Source organism: Ctenopharyngodon idella, chromosome 23, assembly GCF_019924925.1.
Source record: "Ctenopharyngodon idella isolate HZGC_01 chromosome 23, HZGC01, whole genome shotgun sequence".
In the NCBI taxonomy this organism is placed as follows: domain Eukaryota; kingdom Metazoa; phylum Chordata; class Actinopteri; order Cypriniformes; family Xenocyprididae; genus Ctenopharyngodon; species Ctenopharyngodon idella.
Window position 1 is genome coordinate 25,735,429 of NC_067242.1, and position 20,954 is coordinate 25,756,382.

The 20,954-nt window shown below is 41.4% G+C and overlaps 1 protein-coding gene and 1 long non-coding RNA gene across 34 annotated transcripts in view; one reads left to right on the forward strand and one right to left on the reverse strand.

Moving 5' to 3' along the window:
- The window catches only part of LOC127506149 (aurora kinase A-like), a 123,080-nt gene that overhangs the window by 44,718 nt on the left and 57,408 nt on the right, over positions 1 to 20,954 (forward strand). For 4 of the 33 annotated variants that reach the window (XM_051882311.1, XM_051882308.1, XM_051882302.1 and 1 more), the window contains exon 9: positions 12,837 to 13,016. The exons of 7 other annotated variants lie outside the window; for them this stretch is intronic. In XM_051882311.1, coding sequence (XP_051738271.1) covers positions 12,837 to 13,016 — 180 coding nt within the window. Of the gene's footprint in view, positions 1 to 9,825; positions 10,086 to 10,345; positions 10,517 to 12,066; positions 12,118 to 12,355; positions 12,738 to 12,836; positions 13,017 to 13,675; positions 13,816 to 14,068; positions 14,324 to 20,954 lie in introns of those variants that run through there. 22 more of the 33 variants (XM_051882324.1, XM_051882325.1, XM_051882322.1 and 19 more) reach the window with 15 other exon arrangements.
- Positions 1 to 20,954, reverse strand: part of LOC127506154 (uncharacterized) — a 50,579-nt gene that overhangs the window by 18,143 nt on the left and 11,482 nt on the right. The window lies entirely within an intron of this gene.

Here is a 20,954-nt window from a genome sequence, read left to right on the forward strand (position 1 = left end):
CTTTATTTTGATGATTCCTAAACATTCAACTGACTATAAGTAGCTTTGCAACTATTTTTCTGTCAACTTATTCTACTTAAACTAACCCTAACCGAACAGTTTACTACAGTCTACTAATACTTTAATGAGAGTTAGTTGACATGTAGTTGCAAAGTTGCTTATAGCTAATAGAATGTCTGTTGAGGAACCATCAAAATAATGTGTAATCAACATAAATAATATTAACTAACAGTGAGGAATACATGTTACATGTTAAACTATAGCTGTTTATTGTTAGTTCATGTTAGCTCAGTTGCAATTAAAAGATACAAGTTTTGATTTAAAAAATATATTACATTGAGATTAATAAATGCTTCAGAAGTTTAATGTATTATGTTTATGTCAATTCACCTTTATTAGTGCTTTATTCAATACAGATTGTTTTAAAGCAGCTTTACAGTGATAACAGGAAAATAATTATTCAGTGATGCAAACAGTTCATTTCGGCTGTACAGCAGCTCTAAAAGAAATTGGTGTCATTGTTCAGTGTTGATTCAGTTCCGTTGTAAAGATCGTCAATTAATAAATTAGTTAATTTCATCTATAAATGTTGCTCAAATTAGCTCAAATGGGAAATGTTAATAATTATTTGTAACTTGGTATGATTAATTACGAATATTTGGATCAGTTAAACGGATTAACTTGATGTAGCTACATTAACATTACAATCAATTAATCAGTTTGTCAGTATTGATCATTATTGGTATTTTTCATGGCCACAGATAAATAATTCTTTCTTAGCATTTACAATGCTCAGAGCGTGAAACAAGATCAATCATTTAAGTGACATTTATCTGCAGGCAGGGAGTCAGAACCAAATTATGTATTGTGCACAAGATTATTAACTAAATCATGAACAACAAATCCAAACACACACAATCACACATACAGTACATGGGTAAAATGGGAAATGAAAGAATGAACCAAAAAATGGAAACAGGGAATGAGGCTATGGAAAAGAGTTATTTACCATGAAAAGAACCATCAGCTTATTATTTTCAGAGCACCTCATTAAATGTATGATACTTGCATGGCTGTTTGCAGTGGAGGCAGTTTGTGAAGTTCCTGAACAAGGATTGTGATGATTCCATGAGTTTCAGTCAATTTCTTCTGCGTCGAATGAAGAAGTTGTGATGAACTTGCATGGTTAGTTCAACTCTGTTCTTGTTGAGGGAGAGAGAGTTCTCTTTCGAAGGGAACTCTACTCTGCTTTTGAAATGCTATGGGGAACGTCACACGTGAACAGATGTCTGAAAGCCAAGTATCAAATCTCTCCAATCCTATTGGCCGGCGACAGCCTATGACGTCATCATAGTGCGACCCGGAAGTATATAAGGAGTACCTAGAGAATCAATCAGTATCTTTTCATCTTTCAGGACTGTTGTGTCTGATCGCTTTGCAATCGAATCTGGTAAGGAATATTTTCTATCATGTCTGACAAAGGTTTCATGAAGTGTGCGCAGAGGCAGAGCGGCGGCTGAAATCATGAGGCTTGCAGGTGGAGCTTGCTGAGGAGTTTGAGAGGCGTTAATCTTTCTCAGCCCCCAGCGGCTGGCGGGGATGAGCTGCTGGATGACGATGACGTCCTTTCTTTGACGTCATCGGATCCAGCAGCGAGTGCTCTTTTGGCTGATAGCGCCAGAGAGCAGGAGATGGTGGTTGAAGAACAAGCAGGTGAGCCTGCTGGTTCTTCTAAGCCTCCCTGCCCTGCGTATGCTGAGCTGCTGGAGGTTATGGAGTGCGCTTCTGGCAGGCTGCAGCTGCCTTGGGAGCGCGTTAGGAAAGAAACCGCACGCGGACGGATTGACGAGCGGTTCCTTTCCGGCAATGGCCCTGCAACTCCCGTGAGCCTTCCATTCCTTCCCGATCTTCATGTTGAGATCGAGAAGGCATGGAAAAACCCGTATTCGGCTCGTATTCATCGACATCAGCGAGCGAACTTCGCTGATGTTGAGGGATTGAGCCAGCATGGGTATGTGTCAACGCCCCCTATTGATGAAAGATCAATGGCGGCGATGGTGGCCACGGAGAGACATCTGTGGTTGAACCTGGCGGACATCGGGGAGACAGAGAAGGGCTTTCTCCTCGATGCCCCGGTGTCGCCCTCTGAACTTTCTGGCACCTCCGTCGAGGTGGTGGTTGGAAAGTTCAGGGAGGCGAGGGCGTTTAGAACCTGCATCCCGCTCAGATCCGAATCTGGGCCAGGAGGTCCTGGTTCATCTCGAGCTGAGGCTCAGAGACAGGTCCAGAGGTCCAGTGTGGCCGCTCGTGCTCCTCCTCCTCCCAGGAGTAAGTCGCAGAGACGGCGCGACTCGAGGAGGAAGAAGCAGGATTTAAGGGAGGTGATCGATCGCAGACGCCAGCAGCGTCGGTAATCGATTCCCTCTCTTTGCGAGGGCGACTTTACACCTGCCCTATTGTCGGCCTCTGGCCGCCTGACGTTGTTTGCTGCTGCTAGCCTAGCTACCTTTGGTTTGATCACTGCCACAACAGCTATATTGCATATACTGTAGGAGTTGTTGCCTCTATCAGTTTGAGCCTCCTTCTAGTATGGTAGCGTGTGTTTTACAAGCGTTGTTGGTAGATGTTCATGAGTTTTGCTCACTTAATATTTCGCACTGCCACAGGTTTATGCCGTGTCTGTTTGAGGTAGTAGGCCTTTTAGGCCTCCTTCAGACCTTGGTAGCATGTTGTTGTGCCCTTTGTAATTGTAGTTGGTAAATTGCCTGTTGGAATGTGTAGACTTAGCTTAGGTTGTGTTAAGCTAGTTACCCACAACTGTTGGTTGGGTTTAGAGCTGGTCTCCTTTGAGCTTGGTCCCTTTATACCACTAGCTGACGCCACGTGTTGTTGGAGTTGTAGGCCCCGTTTAGGCCTCCTTTCAAATAGCATGTTGGCACAGTTCTGTGTTGGAATTTGTTTCGCCGCCATTGGCCACGCCTGTCTCTGCTAAATATAGGAGTAGGCCCTCTTTGTGGCCTCTCTCAGAGTATTGTGGCGGACTGTGTACTCCTCTTGTTTAAGAGTAAAAGGTGCATTACTGAGTGTATGGCCTGATGGCTTGTGTGGAGATAATAGCCACTAGCCGATGCCACGTGTCTTAAGTTGTAGGCCTTCTGGGCCTCCTGTAGAAACCTCTTTGTGGCCTCTCAGGGTGAGTTTATTTAGTAAACCTTACATTGGTTGGGTTTTTCTACATTTGCTCCCTTGAGCTTGGTAGCACTTCCACGAGCTGATGCCACGTGTCTGTTTGGATTCTTAGACCTGTCCTGAGGTCTCCTTGGGACGCAATGGCATATGTTCTACTCCTCTTGCTTAGAGAGTAGAAGGTTTTTTACTGAGTTCTGCTCTCCGGGATGCCCGTCTCTACGCTCGGGTTTGAGTTGCTTACTGCCTTTCTGCAGTCGCTCTTACACGCTGTCTTCTCTGAAGAATGCATTGTTGAGACTCTGTATACAGACAGGTTGCTGGCTAGAGATTAGGTTTTTTGTCAGACCAGGTCGGCCTCCCTGGTGGCATTTGAGGGTGACTATGTCCCCCTTCTAGTGGCTGGGTGGGGTTCCTTTCAGATCCCTGGCCACATTCCCTTAAAGGGACCTTCTTTCTTCGGAAGATTTGGTCCCACAAGCCTTGTAGCAGCCTTGGTAGGCTTTCTGCGGAAGGCCTCTTTGAGGTTTAGCTTGGGCTGTTGGCCGTAGGGAATGCTGGCACTAACAGCCTTTGTGTGACCTGAGGGTGAGTTGCTCTGGCGTTTCTTTCGAAATTGCTTTTACGTTTGTCTAGCCATTTGGCATGCACTCCCCTCAAGCATGGCGGCGTGGGTATATCGTTCCCCATAGCGTTTCAAATGCAGAGTAGAGTTCCCTTCGAAAGGGAACGTCTCAGGTTACGTATGTAGCAATTCTGTACAGGTATTTAATTAATTTATGGGTGAAATATATGAATATAATAAATCATAAAGCTTTACGATTAATCATAATACATATACATATAATCAATTACATATATGATTAGTTCTGGTTTGATAATAATTTAGAGAAACTATTAGTTTGTCCAGCAAACCGTTAGCTCTTCATAGCCGATTATAAAAGGAAGGTTTTTCTCTGGCCACGAGAAAGACTTCCTATTCTAGCATCAATGCGTAAAGCAAGGATACTGGATCGAAACGTTAAAGTGACCTGGGTTTGTTGCATGAGCAAAAAAAACAATCGAGCATGAATATAATGTATTTAATATATGAAACTACGGATACAGAGACTATACTACTAAACATACACAAACAATACACATAAATAGAAAGCGAAAGTAAAGTCAAGAAAACAGAGGTGATCAAAGGAATGGCAACTTACGAACAGTTAAAACCTTTGAGAGCCAGCAAGGAAACTCAGCTTACACATCGAGCTTAAAACGCTTTGAAAAGAATGGTTCTGTACTTGCATAGGTTCAGGTGCTGTGGTCGTTTCGTGTTTCTGCAGGAGTTTCGGTGCGTGCGGCTGAAGCGATTGGTCCTTTTCCGAGAAGGTCTTCTTCGGCGGGTTTTCAAACAAGGGTTTGACTTAAGAGTAAGATAACGAAATAGAGAAAAAGAGTCCGTCTCCTAGGTGATGAAGAGTGAAGACTTCGGGCGACAGGATGAAGAGGGTTTGACAAAGAAACTTGTTGCCAAAAGATGGTCGTCCCGAAAAGAGGGGGGCGCGTGATGGAAGCGCGGTCGCCGAGACGTCTGGGAGAGACGTGTGTTAAATGGCGAGGGACAATCGAGAGACAAATGAGAGACACGTGTCATTGTGTTTTAAGGACAACAGACCAGAACGCCTCCTGGGATACATCAGCCAATGATGAGGGTGCGATTTTGGCGGGCAGATTCTTTCTTTGTCTCCATTTATGACCTAATTTGCATGGTTTATGAAGTGTCAGATCTGAGTACATTTTCTTCAAAGTACCATTAAAAATAGAAGAATGCATTTTACAGTCATGTGACATACATTTTCAATTAGTGCATAATGAAAGCTTTACAATGAGACCAAACTTGTCAGATGGCAAAGACATAAAAGGGGAGATACCGTTTATACTTGAGTTTTATCGTTTAGAAGAAAACTAATACAACTACAGTCATAGCTAAGCTTATATACTAGGGATAAATACATGCACCTTTAAATACAGCGACGGCTACACTTTGGCACAGTCATATTTGGAGGATAAATGTACATTCACAATCTCCATGCGTGTTTGTGAGTGTCTGTATGTGTGTGTGTATTGGGGTTGTGGCCGGTGTCTGTGACCACATGACACTTAGTCCCACCAGGGTGACTCTTTGAAGTCTCTGGAGCTGGTGAGAATATGTTCTGTTTTTCTTTACTGGGGTAACAAAGGTGCCAATGGGGCAATTGGTCCCGGACTTGCCGGAGCCGATTCGTGATTTACATGCACAGTAAAAGCATTCTGAAATTTCCAAAGTTGATTGACTACGCCGGATCTATCCAGACGCTACACGTATGTAACCATGATTCCCTGAGAACAGGGAACGAGACTCTGCGTTTCCTTGCCATGCTCCGGGGCTGCCTGCTGAACAGTCCCTCAGACGATAAGATACTGACTGATTCTCTAGACGCTCCTTATATACTTCTGGGTCACGCTATGATGACGTCATAGGCTGTCGCCGGCCAGTAGGATTGGAGAGATTTGATACTTGGCTTTCAGACATCGGTTCACGTGTGACGTTCCCCATAGCATTTCAAACGCAGTGTCTCGTTCCCTGTTCTCAGGGAACCATGGTTACATACGTAACCTGAGACGTTCTCTCTCTCTCTTCATGAGTAAGCACATGGCTGGTTGTAGATCGAGGCCTGTCGTCGTGACCGCGCCAACTGGAGAGGCTACGCAGAATGGCTAACAGAAGATGCAGAGAAGCAGGAAGAGCTTATGGTTGCCAGTTCAGTGATGGTAAAGTTGCAATTTCCTTCCGAGTTGAAATGCAGGAATTACAGTCTGACTCTGCTGGGAGAGTCTTCTCTACCGGGTGAAGAGTGAAGACATATCAGGCTTTGCTCAAGGCCTGCCAGTGCCCATGGGCCCCTATGAGTTCCCACACACACATCAACCAGAAGAAGCAGCAGTAGAAGGAGGAAGAGGAGGAGGTCACTGAGAAGTTGCCCTTTAACTCTAAGGTACCATCTCCGCAGGTCAGTGAGACAATGCTAACTTAAGCTTTCGGAGGGGAACAGTGATGTCGACGTCCATCTCGGTTCAGTTCTCATCCAACAGTGTCAGTGCAGTCCAATCAACAATATTGATCGTTAACTAGTTAGGCTAACTAAGGTTAAAAACACCTTGTTGTAAAATGTTTTACAAATGTGTGGGAAACTGTCACACTGTACAACCATGTTAAATAAACTATCATTCATGAAGTTGACGTGATATTTTATTCAAATTTCATGTGTCTTTAAAAGCGAGATGACGCTACAACGCTCTTGCCCAAGTATCGAAGCACTCAAGCCGCTGCTCCGTTCCTGTCAGCGATTTGGCCATGAGTATGCCGATTACTTCAGTTACTGTTTAAAAGCGACAGCACAGTCAGGGCTGCAAGAAAGACAGAGATTCAATTTTTTATATTTAAGTTTTTGGATATCCGTTTGGAATTATTGCACTCAGGCCTATATCAAGTATCAATCACCCCGTTATTCTAAATCTCAAATAATTCCCTTCATACCTAGTAGTGCCACTCCCGCCCCGCCCCAACAGTCTTAGAGGTAGGGCCGGATTTACCTCATATTGTGAAAGGCAAAATAAATGTTTTCCCTATATCACACTAGTCACTGTATTTTTTAAATAGTTAAACACCGTGTTGTCAAAGTTGATATTATGGCTTTATATGGTCAGACACTTGCATGATTCATTATATTATTAACATTCCACCAAAATCAAGCTCAAATAGAGTTTTTGACCAGTGAATGTCGGCCCACGTGTTTTGCCCACCCTTAAAATGGCTTTACCGCATTACTTTTTCATGAACTTACAGATTATAACGTTTATTGTAGCTATATGGGCACTCAGTTTTCCTGTAGTTTGTCCAAAATCTCATGTTATAAAAATGAAGTGCTATGCACATGCTATTTAAGACATTATTGACCATGATTTGACGACAAACGCTTGACTAAAACAGATTTCTCCGCTCCTCAAAAACATAAAACAGTAGTCTTTATATAGATTTTCTGGGGTAAAGAAAACGCTGTACTTATTCAAAGAACCAGTTCTTTTTTTTACCCCTGCAAACAAGCAGAGACACTTGATTGCGGCACTTCATTCACAATAGAGGCCGACAGAACCCATCCCTCCGGGCCGAGTCCTTCCTGTCCTGTGCTGTGCAGCTGACATACCACACATTTACACAGTGACAAAGAATACTCTGGGACTCATAGAAATTTATCAGCAGCCGAGAAGAGAGTCTGACCTGCTTCAGCTTCCTGAGGAGTTGAGTTTGTTGAGCTTTCTTCACCAGGTTGGAAGGTGTTAAGAGCCCAAGTGAGGTCTGCTGTAATGTGGATGCCCAGGAACTTGATGTCATCCACACGCTCCACTTCCACCCTCTGTATGAGCAGTGGAGCATGTGCTGTCCTTCTGAAGTCCACAATAACCTCTTTGGTTTTAGTGGCATTCAAAACCAGATTGTGTTGTGAACACCACAGGGCCAGGTGATGGATCTCCTCTCTGCAGTGGGTCTCATCATTGTCCAATACGAGACCCACTACAGTGGTATCATCGACGAATTTCACAGTGGTGTTCGAGGCATGGATGGGTTGCAGTCGTATGTGAAAAGAGTAAAAAGGGCTGGACTGAGTACGCATCCCTGCAGAGTTCAGAATGAGGGTAGATGATGTATATCCCCTATTCTTACCACTTGTGGTCTTTTTGTTAAAACGTCTCTGATCCATGAACACGGTGAGGTGGGCAGACCTAACTTAAGGAGTTTGTGTACCAGTTTGTGGGGAATTATTGTATTAAACATAGAGCTGAAGTCAACAAATAGCATCCTAACATATGTGTTAGACAGCCCCAGATGGGACAGGGCTGTGAGGAGGGCTGTGGTGACTGCGTCCTCTGTAGATCGGTTCGCCTTGTAAGCAAACTGGTGGCTGTCTAGTTCAGGAGGTATAATGTTCTTAATGTGCTGCAGGATAAGTCTGTGCATAAATCCAGCTCTGCGCTAGGTCCCACTAGTGTTGCAGAAACTACATACTTCACCTTTTAAATTAATGTTTTTATAATTCATGGAATTATTAATTTTCAATGAATTTACAGTTTATTGCAATTGACACCCCTTCAATTCAGTGGCCTGGGCCCACCCAATAAATAGTTGGTCATTTTCCAAAAAGATGTCTCATCACACTTTAACTTTGTTTATTTAGTTAAAAGAATGATTTCCATGGTCAATTGCAGGCCGTTTCCTTGTCTCCCCTCTCCCACTTGTCAAAATGAAAAGTTTGATTCGTCAGTTTCTGTTAGTCCCGCCCAGGAAGTGATGGTAAGATTTCCACGTTTGTGGAATGTGGAGTTGAATTTGAAAATTATGAAACAAATATGATCGGTCGATACTTTAAACGCCTAATTTGGATATATATTTGGATATGTACTGCTGCAAGAAACCAAGCAATGAAACCGCGCAATTCCCATAACAAGACATTATTATGATGAGATCATCTCCGTGTAGAAAGTAGAAACATTTATAGTGTATAGTTATAGTTAAAAGATTGTAAACATTAATTCATATAGTCGCTGACATGCAGAAACCTCGTATCTACAAATTTCGTCATTTTTATTTTTTCTCCATAAATCATTACTATTGGTCACCCCTTACGTCTCTAGGTTGTAAAATATTTAACCAATGAAAAGTATTAAAAAGAACTTGTGACTAAACCTCGTAACTCCATTGGCTCTTCAAACTGTCAGTCAAACCTCATAACTCCACATGCCTCTATCGTGAATGAAGTGCTGCACGCTTTGGAGGGAGATCTCTGCTTGTTTACAATATTAGGGTAAATAAAGAACTGTTTGTTTGAATAAGTACAGCGTTTTCTTTACTCGAGAAACTCTCTCTATAAAAACTAGTGTTTGAGGAGCGGAGAGAGTGTCTTAGTCTAGCATTTGTCATCGAGTCATAGCCAGTACTGTCTTAAATAGTCTGTGCGTAGCTTATCTGGTCTGACCATATATAAATTCATAAGTTCATGAATGTAGGTTATTTGCTGTTTTGTAACTTTGAACTTAATACTGCGCTGCGTATTTTTTTTTTTTTTTGTCTGATAATTTGGCATACGGTTTTCATACTCGATATGATTAGGCCTGTATGATTTCCTCACCCTGTTTCATGAAGGCCCACCCGCTTCAACATTTCTGGCCTCATGCACTTTAAACAGAAGCAATGACGCTTTTGCTCAATTATGAATTGGCCTAATAATTAGATAATTAATTAAGATTTTGGACACGATGGATTTTAATTCCACGGATTATAATAATATTAGGAAGAATAATTGTTCAGAAAGAATAAATCTGTCTTAAAGAAAACGTCAAAATTAAGTTAGTAACTTTAATAAATGTGTTCAGATTCGATGTGCGCTCACGCGCTCTGCTCACACACGTGACTTGAAGTGTGCGCGCGCGTATGAGTGATTCAAATTTTAGTTGCTATAGCGACGCGAGTTATGAATTCTGACTGAATATATACACACTCAAACCGATCGCTATTTGTTGGTTGAGAGACGAGGCGAATTCAGAGACTTTTGCAGAGCATTTTCAGTGCGGATTTTGAAGCTGTTTGGAGGATTTCACAGAGGAGAAAGGACAGTTTTATTTAATTGTTCTTTTTCTTACTTTATAAGGAGTTTGGAGTTTCATTTAATATATTATTTTATTTCTTTTTTTTTCTTTCTTTTTGGGAGGAGTGTTTCTGAGGAGAGTTGTATCTTATTCTTTTTTTATATTGTATTTTGTATTGTTTTTTATTGCAGTTTGGAGGAGGATGTCGAAGGCTCACAGGGGTGAAAGAGGAGGTGAGTGCTTTAGTTTTTCATTTGTTTATGGTATGATGTTGTACAATGATTGACTAAATTAATGTGAAGAAACTTGTGCAAGGGAACCCATTTGATCCCCCGATTTTCCCAGCTAGGTGATCACATCTATTTGATTCCTTGCATATGAAATAAATTTTTCAATTTGAGTAACTATAGTACCAGTTTGTAATTGACCACTGACATTGATTATTGATTATTATTAAAACATTACTAACTATGTGATGTCTGAAATATTCCAGCCTCCAGATCCAGGAGAGCTGCTTCCTCTCAGACGGCCGGTCAGGAGGTTTGGAGACCCGGTTCTGATGACCGCCATCAGGATCCGCTGCCAGACCAGACCCGGACGCTGAGCCAGGAGCTACCTGGATATTTAACACCTCTTCCCTCTGAGTCTGTTTTTGTGTCCACAGGTCAGGATCACTGGAGGAGGAAGTGGCAGAGCAGCAGCCAGCAGAGCCCAGATGATGGACGTCCGTCCAATCCTTTTAAAAGACCTGCTACATGGTCTCGCAGAGGTCAGAATAAACTTTTATTAAAGGAGTTATGGCTCAGTTAATACATTAATTATTGATATTATTAAAAAAACAGTTTTGATGTTTGAAACATTGCAGATTCTTCACCAGGCATCATGTCCACATCATCTTTGTCCCTCTCTGAGGACAATGTAAAGAGGCGGTTCTGTAGAGAGTCATTAAGCCTGAGCAGCAGAGGCTCATACAGCGTCTGTTGGAGGTGGAGTGGTGATGGATCGGAGAGCCCAAACGAACAGGGCAGTTGTGGCAACCGCTGTTTGTCCAGGTCTGACAGCCTGGAAGAGTGGATGAGCCCTCCGCTGCCAGGTCAAGTTCCTGTTGAGCCAACAGAGACTTCAAATGGCCGAACTGCCCAGGGTGCCATGGAGTCTTCTCCTGTGAACAAGAGCTCAACAGGTGAGATTAAATGAGGCTGGGCCGTGTAAAGTGTACAGGTCAATTGTACTTGCGCTGTCTGACACACACCCGAAACACCCGCTTCTCAGACAGCATACGATCCCGAAAACAATTCTGTTTTGCGACTTATTTCACGTGAATTGTCGAATAAACACAAAATTGTCAAAATGTCCTGGCGAGTATTACAGAGTCGGTTATGTCATTAATAAGACATTGCTATGTATTTATTAAAAGTTTTAAATATAAATATATATTAAATCTATTTTAAGATAAGGCCCATATGATCTTTGCCATTACCAGAACTGAGCCACATGTGCCAGAGTTCACCAAATGATAGTTCTAATAGTTGATAGTTCTAATAGTTGTGTTTTCTATCATTTTTCTTCATTTCAGAAAAACCTACAGAATGGAGGAAGAGGAAAAGATTTCGATCTTTCTTGAAGATGCTATGGAAGGCCATGAAGAGTCCTTTCAGCTGCTGTTGCCACAGTAGTGCTGTGGATGTCGTGGAGCCTTTTGTCCCTCCACCAGATCTGGAGCCGTCAGCTGATCCTGAGCCGTCACCTGATCACTCCAGAGTCAAGACAAATAATGGTGAATCACCAGTCATTATTTCTTCAACATTATTTAAACAGTATTGTTGTCTTGTTTTCCACTAAAAATATCTTAAGGCTTGTTTTCAGAGAATATTAATATTATTTTCTCGACACAACCAGCACTGATAATTTTAAAACAAAACAATTTTCTAGTGAGCTCATATTTTTCTGTTTGTTTTCAGAGTCCTTTGAGTCTCTCTTTAACGTGGGAGAGATGATTGGATCCGGAGGATTTGGCAGGGTGTACGAGGGGACACGCAGATTTGATGGCAAAAAGGTAAATCTTACCGAATTGTAAAACATTTTGCTCTTGCATGCATCAAAACATATTGAAGACATTTAACAGATGGTTTAATACTTGGTGCAAGGTCAGCTGCTTCAATACTTTTACTGTTATTGAATTCTCTTTTTTTTTTTTTTTTTTTTTTTTTTCAGGTTGCCATCAAGCGGATACGCAAGACTGCCAACAACCGTTATCTTGATATTGTAAGTTGGCCAAAATGTGCGTTTAGTTGTTTAAGTGCTGATTACTGTAGTTAATACACCTGTAGGGAGCATTAGGTGTGAATATAATAGACAAATAAGCCTAGAAGCGCCAAATAACTTTGAGCTGAAAAGGCTCTGTTGAACACATCTACAAAGATCAACGAAAAGTACATTTAAAAATGATATGTTTTCTTCAGATTTTTACCCAGCTAACCTTCTGTTTGCTACTTTTCTCTAGCCTGGGCATCCCGAACCTCTCGTTACAGAAGTGGCGCTGCTGCTAATGATGAGGCAAGAACCCATAAGCCCCTACATCATACAACTGTACAATTGGTTTGAACATCCTCGAAAATTCACTCTGGTTATGGAGTACCCTGAACCCTGCGAGAGCTTGCTGGACTTCATCATTCGTCATCCTCAACTGGACGAAACAACAGCACGGGTCATCATGCGACAGGCTGTGCTGGCAGTACAACACTGCATTGAGCATGGCGTTTTTCATAATGATGTTCATGCGCAGAACTTCCTGTTGAAGAAAAACACGTTGGAGCTCAAGCTGATAGACTTTGGCTGTGGTCAGCTGTTCAGTAGCGATGGTTACGAGAGCAACATATACCTTGGTGAGCATTTTGAGAGTGTGGAAACCTGAATGTAGTGACTTACTGATTATTTGACGCTTTTAAAAAAATCCTTAACAATGTGCAAATGTCTGCTTACAGGATTACTGGATTACTGCCCACCTGAAGTCTTCGCAGAACCGAGATTCCACGCCGTCGCAGCGAACGTCTGGGCTCTAGGAGTGTTGTTGTACGAGATGGTGAACGCATGTTCTCCTTTTTGGGATAGAATGGAAATCAAACAAGCTAAAGTTACATTTCAGAACACCAACTTATCCAAAGGTGAGTGAATAATATTGATAACATTGATCAACACACACATAAAGCAAAGGCTCTGCACAGAAACTGTTAAAGGTGAAGTATGTAAGATTTTTTTATATATAGCTCAATGTATAGCGAGAGTTTGGGGCGTGGCTACTGTAGCAGGCAGAGTCATGGGAAAAGAAATTCAGCTTTAGTTACAGCAGTGAAAGGCAAAACTCTCTGCATTTATGCCTTCAAAGATTAAACGGGTCATGAACACGTCAGAATGAACAGAGTATTGTGATGCTATGCGCTACAAAGCATGCTTCAGTATCATACAGCATCTTCATGCACCCGATAAATTTTCATAAAGACAAATGCAACACAGCTAAAAGTATTACTAATATGTTGGACCTGAAACATGCCTTCGTAAGAACCAGTAAGAGCCGCGTTTGTGGTGTTTAAGTTGTGGAAGACGTGATGCGCGAAAGGGACGTTTGCAAGGGTTTTTCGAAAATGTTTTATTTTGTAATTCCGCTGTAGGTGCCACTAGTGTCGCAGAAACTACATACTTCACTTTTAAAGTAAAGATAAGGAACATTTTACATTATATTAATCATGTTGTAGGTGCTGTTTTCATAGATGCCAAGTCACATGGTCATGACTAACCAGCTCTCTCCTTATTAAAATTTGTACAGAATGCAGTGATCTGATTAGCCAGTGCCTAACCCGGGATCCAACTAAACGGCCAACATTAGAGCAGATGTTACAACATAAATGGATTAGAAATGATCTAGATTGGAGAAGCTCAGGAGATTCACTCGATCAGTGATTTCAGGTGTGAGGAAGTATAACAGACAGAGTAGGATTATTATCATTTGTCTTCAATTCTAGATGATTTGTAGTGAGATTGTAATTTGTGTTCATTGTAATGTTCTTGTTATAGTCAAGTCACCTTCATTATATGATGCTTTAGGCTTCAAACAGGAAAATAACAGAATCAGTGTTGCAAACAGAATTCATTTCTGTTGTAAATTAGCTCTAGAAACATTCATGAGTTGACTTGTTCATATAATCTTTGTATTGGATAGGAAATAACATGCTTGCTGTCCTTGGTGGAGGACTTGAGCTCGAGACTTGACCCGAAGCCTGAAGTCCAACCCCAACCTGACAGGAACTCAAGCCGCCACACCAGAGATCAGAGCCTGTCCACGTCTGAGCAAGAACAGAGAGACTGCAAGACATCAATTCATCACAGACACATTTGCTTTGTTTTTAAAAGTCAAGTCAAGACATCTTTATTTATATAGCACTTTTTTTATATGACCAATCTGTATATATGTATATATAATCTGTATATGATCCCTTTGAATAAATGCTTTTAATGAATACAAAAGGAGAAATGCTTTTAAACAGTCTGCTTCATTTAAACAGGTGCACCATTCCTTTAAGATAAGTTTCAGTACTAGCACTTAACATTGATTAATTACATTTGATTTCTGCACACAATGCTAACGTAAGGGTAACACTTTATTTCGATGGTCAACTTTAGACACATCTGTACTAGCATCTATATCTATACTAACTATAAATAACTTTGCAACTACATGTCAACTAACTAGAGTTTTAGTAAAGTGTCTGCTTAATATCTGCTAACACTTTATTTTGATGATTCCTCAACATTCCACTGACTATAAGTAACTTTTGCAACTACATGTCAACTTATTTTACTTAAACTAACCCTAACCTAACAGTCTACTAATACACTAATGAGAGTTAGTTGACATGTAGTTTCAAATTTACTTATAGCTAGTAGAATGTCTGTTGAGGAACCATCAAAATAAAGTGTAATCAATGTAAATAATATTAACTAACAGAGCAATACATTTGTTACAGTGTTTAATCATATTTTTTTAAACATTAATAAAAATACAACTGTTCATTGTTAGTTCATGTTAGCTCAGTTGCAATTAAAAGATACAAGTTTTGATTTTAATATATTACATTAAAATTAATAAATGCTTCAGAAGTTTAACTTTTTTTTTTGTTCATGTCAAGTCCTTTATTTACAGTATCTCACAGAAGTGAGTACACCCCTCACATTTTTGTAAATATATCTTTTCATGTGACAACACTGAAGAAATGACACTTTGCTACAATGTAAAGTAGTGAGTGTACAGTTGGTATAACAGTGTAAATTTGCTGTCACCTCAAAATAACTCAACACACAGCCATTAATGTCTAAACCGCTGGCCACAAAAGTGAGTACACCCCTAAGTGAAAATGTCCAAATTGAGCCCAATGTGGTGGATTTTAGAGACCTTGCGCTCATCCACCTTCCGTATGAGGATGCCCCACAGATGATCAATAGGGTTTAGGTTTGGAGACATTCTTTAGCAAGGCAGTGGTCGTCTTGGAGGTGTGTTTGGGGTCGTTATCACGTTGGAATACTGCCCTGCGGCCCAGTCTCCGAAGGGAGGGGATCATGCTCTGCTTCAGTATGTCAAGTCAAGTCACCTTTATTTATATAGCGCTTTTTACAATGTAGATTGTGTCAAAGCAGCTTTACATTGATAACTGGTACATTGTTTGGCTGCACAGCAGCTCTTAAAGAATAGTGTCAATGCAGGCAGATCAAAGCACTGTTGAATATCAAATGTCAAGTCAAGTGTCCCCAACTAAGCAAGCCAGAGGCGACAGCGGCAAGGAACCCAAACTCCATCAGGTGACATCAGGTGGCAGACAAGTGGCAAATTGGTGTTAAAATGGAGAAAAAAACCTTGGGAGAAACCAGGCTTAGTCGGGGTGCCAGTTCTCCTCTGGCCAACAGTGCTTTGTTACAATTCAGGTTGCTATCATAAGTCCAATAGGATCGCAACATTAAAAGTATTTATTTCAGTTCCATCCAATTGAGGATCGTATTCATCACGCCGGTATGGACGGTTGTTGAGGAACTGTGTCGTGGCTGTCGTGTCGATGAGGCCCTCACAGTGGATGATCTAGTTGACTCAATCTCTGCTGATACGTCAGGGCTGCGTTGTGGTCGTGTCAAGGTGCAGGTCCTTGGTCTCACCTGGATACGGCCCGGATCCGGTTGACTACGGTGAACCTCGGGATAAACAGAAAGACTAATATTAGCGTAGATGCCATTCTTCTTCTGATGTAACGAGTACATCAGGTGTTATAGGAAGTGTTCCCGGTTCTGGCTGACCTAATTTATGCAGCCTAATAATCCTTTAACGGATTTGAAAATATAAATTGGTAATGTGTTATGTGTATGCCAGGTTAAAGAGTTGCGTTTTTAGTCTAGATTTAAACTGACAGAGTGTGTCTGCTTCCCGAACAATGCTAGGAAGATTGTTCCAGAGTTTAGGTGCCAAATAGGAGAAGGATCTACCACCTGCAGTTGATTTTGATATTCCAGGTATTATCAGCTGGCCTGAATTCTGAGATCGCAATAGACGTGAAGGACTATAATGAATTAGGAGCTCGCTCAGGTACTGGGGAGCTAAACCATTTAGTGCTTTGTAAGTAATTAGCAAGATTTTAAAATCTATACGATGTTTAACAGGAAGCCAATGCAGTGTTGACAGAACTGGGCTAATATGGTCATACTTCCTGGTTCTAGTAAGAACTCTAGCTGCTGCATTTTGTACGAGCTGTAGTTTATTTATCAGGCGAGCAGAACAACCACCCAGTAGAGCATTACAGTAATCTAGCCTTGAGGTCATGAACGCATGAACTAACTGTTCTGCATTTTTCATTGAGAGCATATGTCGTAGATTAGATATATTTTTAAGATGGAAGAATGCGGTTTTACAGATGCTAGTAACATGGCCTTCAAATGAAAGATTGGTATCAAAGAGCACACCCAGGTTCCTAACTGACGACGAAGACTTAACAGAGCAGCCATCAAGTGTTAGACAATATTCTAGGTTATTACGTGAAGAAGTTTTTGGTCCAAAAATTAGAATCTCTGTTTTTTCTGAATTTAGTAGTAGGAAATTACTGGTCATCCAATTTTTTATATCAGCTATGCATTCCGTTAATTTTGTGAATTGGTAAGTTTCGTCAGGGCGCGAAGAAATATAGAGCTGAGTATCATCAGCGTAACAGTGAAAACTAACGCCATGCTTCCTAATGATATCTCCCAAGGGTAGCATGTACAGAGTGAACAGTAACGGTCCTAGTACTGAGCCTTGTGGTACTCCATATTGAACTTGTGATCGATATGACATGTCTTCGACGTATGTCACAGTACATGTTGGCATTCATGGTTCCCTCAATGAACTGTAGCTCCCCAGTGCCGGCAGCACTCATGCAGCCCCAGACCATGACACTCCCACCACCATGCTTGACTGTAGGCAAGACACACTTGTCTTTGTACTCCTCACCTGGTTGCCGCCACACACGCTTGACACCATCTGAACAAAATAAGTTTATCTTGGTCTCATCAGACCACAGGACATGGTTCCAGTAATCCATGTCCTTAGTCTGCTTGTCTTCAGCAAACTGTTTGTTAATTGTTTATTAATTCTAAGAAATGTTCATTTCCAGGTTATGGGAAATAACAATCTTATTGTACAGTACTACTCAGAGCCTGTAGTCAGGATCTGCATGAATAGGGACTCCAGTATATGAGCATGAAACACAGACAACTTTACGTGTGACATGAACAAGACTTTATTAACTAGACTAAACACTTAATTACTCTAACATTCACACACATACATGCATACAGTTTACCAAGGGAAAGAGAGAGTTGAAGCAGAGTATAGGAAAGCAAGAAGTTACAGCATTGTTTGAAATTCAGCAGATCAACAGCCTTGAGCAAACCATCAGTTTAGTTTTAACAGGCCCTTCTTTAAAAGGGGTAAGGATATTCAATGTATCAGATAATGAGACTAAGTTTGATACTTGCATGTCTTGCATAGCTTGATCTTGTGATCAGTGAATACAAGGGGTGAAGATGTCACACCCTCTTAAGGTGTCCGAGCTAATAAGGAGTTGCCCCCTCGGAGGGAACTTTACGAGTCTTTGTGACTTTGGCAGGATATTAGCATAAGAAACTGGATTGGATGAATGAGAGAAGAACCTTCTAGATTCTTATAATATTAATATGTCACAGAGTTAGTAACATGCAACATAAATTACCAAATAGGAAACGAAAGTTGGAGTCCGTAGATACCAAACATGCTACCAATGTAATTTCAGTTAACTGTACATTTGCAACTCTGGAACATTAATACCAAAATAGTTCAAAGGAGAGAATTAATACATAGAATAAAGCCTATATAAGGAAAGTCATGAGATGGGAAAATTGGATACATGTTTATACATTTCCCAAGTGGTTATATAGAGAATACATAGGATTAAGAGAGTTTATTTGTCCTTCTCAGAAAGAATGAAGTCAGAGTCACTAGTCTCTGCAAAATTCTTTCTGATCGTAAAAGTACCATGTATCTGTAACAGGACACCTAGTTCTGCCTGTGTGTTAGCTACGTTTGGGATGCTAGTTGCAGTTTCAGGGGGATGGGTTCACAGAACTTTGATAGAGTGAGTTTATGGGTAATTCATTAAATATAATGAATAATTGTGTGCCTGATTGGTCCAGACACTACAACGTGCACTCAACTTCTTTGGTCGACCATGGCGAGGCCTGTTCTGAGTGGAACCTGTCCTGTTAAACCGCTGTATGGTCTTGGCCACCGTGCTGCAGCTCAATTTCAGGGTCTTGGCAATCTTCTCATAGCCTACGCCATCTTTATGTAGAGCAACAATTCTTTTTTTCAGATCCTCAGAGAGTTCTTTGCCATGAGGTGCCATGTTGAACTTCCAGTGACCAGTATGAGAGAGTGAGAGTGATAACACCAAATTTAACACACCTTCTCCCCATTCACACCTGAGACCTTGTAACACTAACGAGTCACATGACACCGGGTAGAGAAAATGGCTAAATGGGCCCAATTTGGACATTTTCACTTAGGGGTGTACTCACTTTTGTGGCCACTTTTTGTGGTTTAAAAGCAAGATGACGCTACTACAATGCTCTTGCCCAAGTATTGATGCACTCAAGCCGCTCCTGTCAGCGATTTGGCCGCGAGTATATCAATTTCTTCAGTTGCTGTTTAAAAGCAACAGCACAGTCAGGGCTGCAAGAAAGACAAAGATTAAAGATATTTGTTACGTCCCAGGACGTATATCATTTATTGTTGTCAATTTTGTGAATATGTGTATGTGGCTGTGTCTCCCTGCTGCCCAACAGCCTGCTGGGAAGTGTAGTGTTTCCCTGTTTTCCTCTGTTTCTCCCTGTTCCTCTTGTAGGAGCCTAATTGATGGCACCTGTTCCTCGTTAGAGTGGTGGAGAGGAACTTGCATTTACACAGAGGGAGCTGGCTGTTCACCAGAGAGAGCTTGGCCTGTCTGCTTTCCCAGACCTTTTGTTGTATCTGCCGTAGTGAAAGCTTCTTTAAGAAAACCTGTTGTATCTGCTGTAAAAGCTTCTCTAAGGAAACTTGTTGTATCTGTGGTAGTAGCAGTGTGTAATTGCCCCATTATCATTGTTTGCAGACGCAGTAGGGAGGTGGGTGCCTTTTGTTTTTACTAACCCCTGTTTTTGGTTAGTAAGGTAGTCAGGTAAGAGATTTGTTGTTTATTTGATGTTTTGTTTGATAGGTTATTTAGACTCCCTTACTCCCAGGTAGCTTACTCCTTTTTGTTTGTTATTTTGGCTTTAACCCCCTCCTGAAGTTAGAAGCGTCTTCTCATTATTTATCACTACTTATTTGAGTTATCTCTATTGTTTTGCCTTATTCTTAATTGTTGTAAGAGATTTTACTTTGAATAAAACCTGAAAGAGTTCATCTGTGTTTGTGTGAGTGCTGGGAGTGCAGACAGAATCAACTCTCTCTCATTTTTCGGTCCTGTTTCTCCGTGGTGATACTTTTTTTTCTATTTTTAATACTATGTTACTCTCCTGCCACCCCTAGATAAAAAGGGGACGTAACATATTTGGGGGCTCGTCTCAAAGTTTTTCAAAGAGGCCATTTCTTGCTCTACTTTGCTTGACTGTTTTCGTTTTTTGGGGGTGAAAGGAGACGTCTTGGAGGGTGAGTATGGATTTTGATTTAACAGCGTTCACTTTAGCTCCTACTACTGAGGTCTTTAATGAGAAAGCAGGATTTGCTGTTGATAGCAGACTTTTTTAGCATCAGTGTTCCAAGAGAAGCTGCTAAACGGGTAATTAAGGATAAGCTTTACACAGAGCTAATTACCGCTGGAATTTTGCTGACTGACCCGGAAGATGCTTTGGAGGAGAATATTGGGATTGCAGATGAAGGCTCTTTTGCTGCTCTGCCTCCCAGTATTGATCCTACCAGTCCGCGTTTTGACCCTGTACTCGCACTCAAATTTAAAGAATTAGATCTTGCCTTGAAAAAGCAGGAACAAGAGCTTCAGCTAGTACACCTTCGTACGGTAGAGGTACAGGCTCACAGAGATATTAAAATGCGTTCTCTGGATTTAGAGGCGGAGTCTTTAAGGCGAAAACCCGTCCCGGCACCGCGTGCTAGACTTCCCTCCTCCCCTTCTAGTGTGCAAGCTGCTACTCCCTCAGAAACTCAAGTGTCTCACTTCACTTTTGATGTGACGAAGCACATAAAGCTTGTACCGCCATTTAAAGAAACGGAGGTGGATTCCTACTTTATAACGTTTGAGCGTATAGCTGGTAAGCTGGGGTGGCCGAAAGATATGTGGGGGTTATTGCTCCAGTGTAACTTAACTGGCAAGGCACAGCAAGTGTGCTCTTCCCTGTCAGTTGAGCAGTGCTTGGACTATGACGTGGTTAAGGCAGCCATTCTCAGAGCTTATGAGCTAGTGCCGGAAGCCTACCGACAGCGTTATAAAAAATTAACGAAAACAGTCAATTAAACTTACACTGAATTTGCTCGAAAAAAGAAAAACCTCTTTAAAAAATGG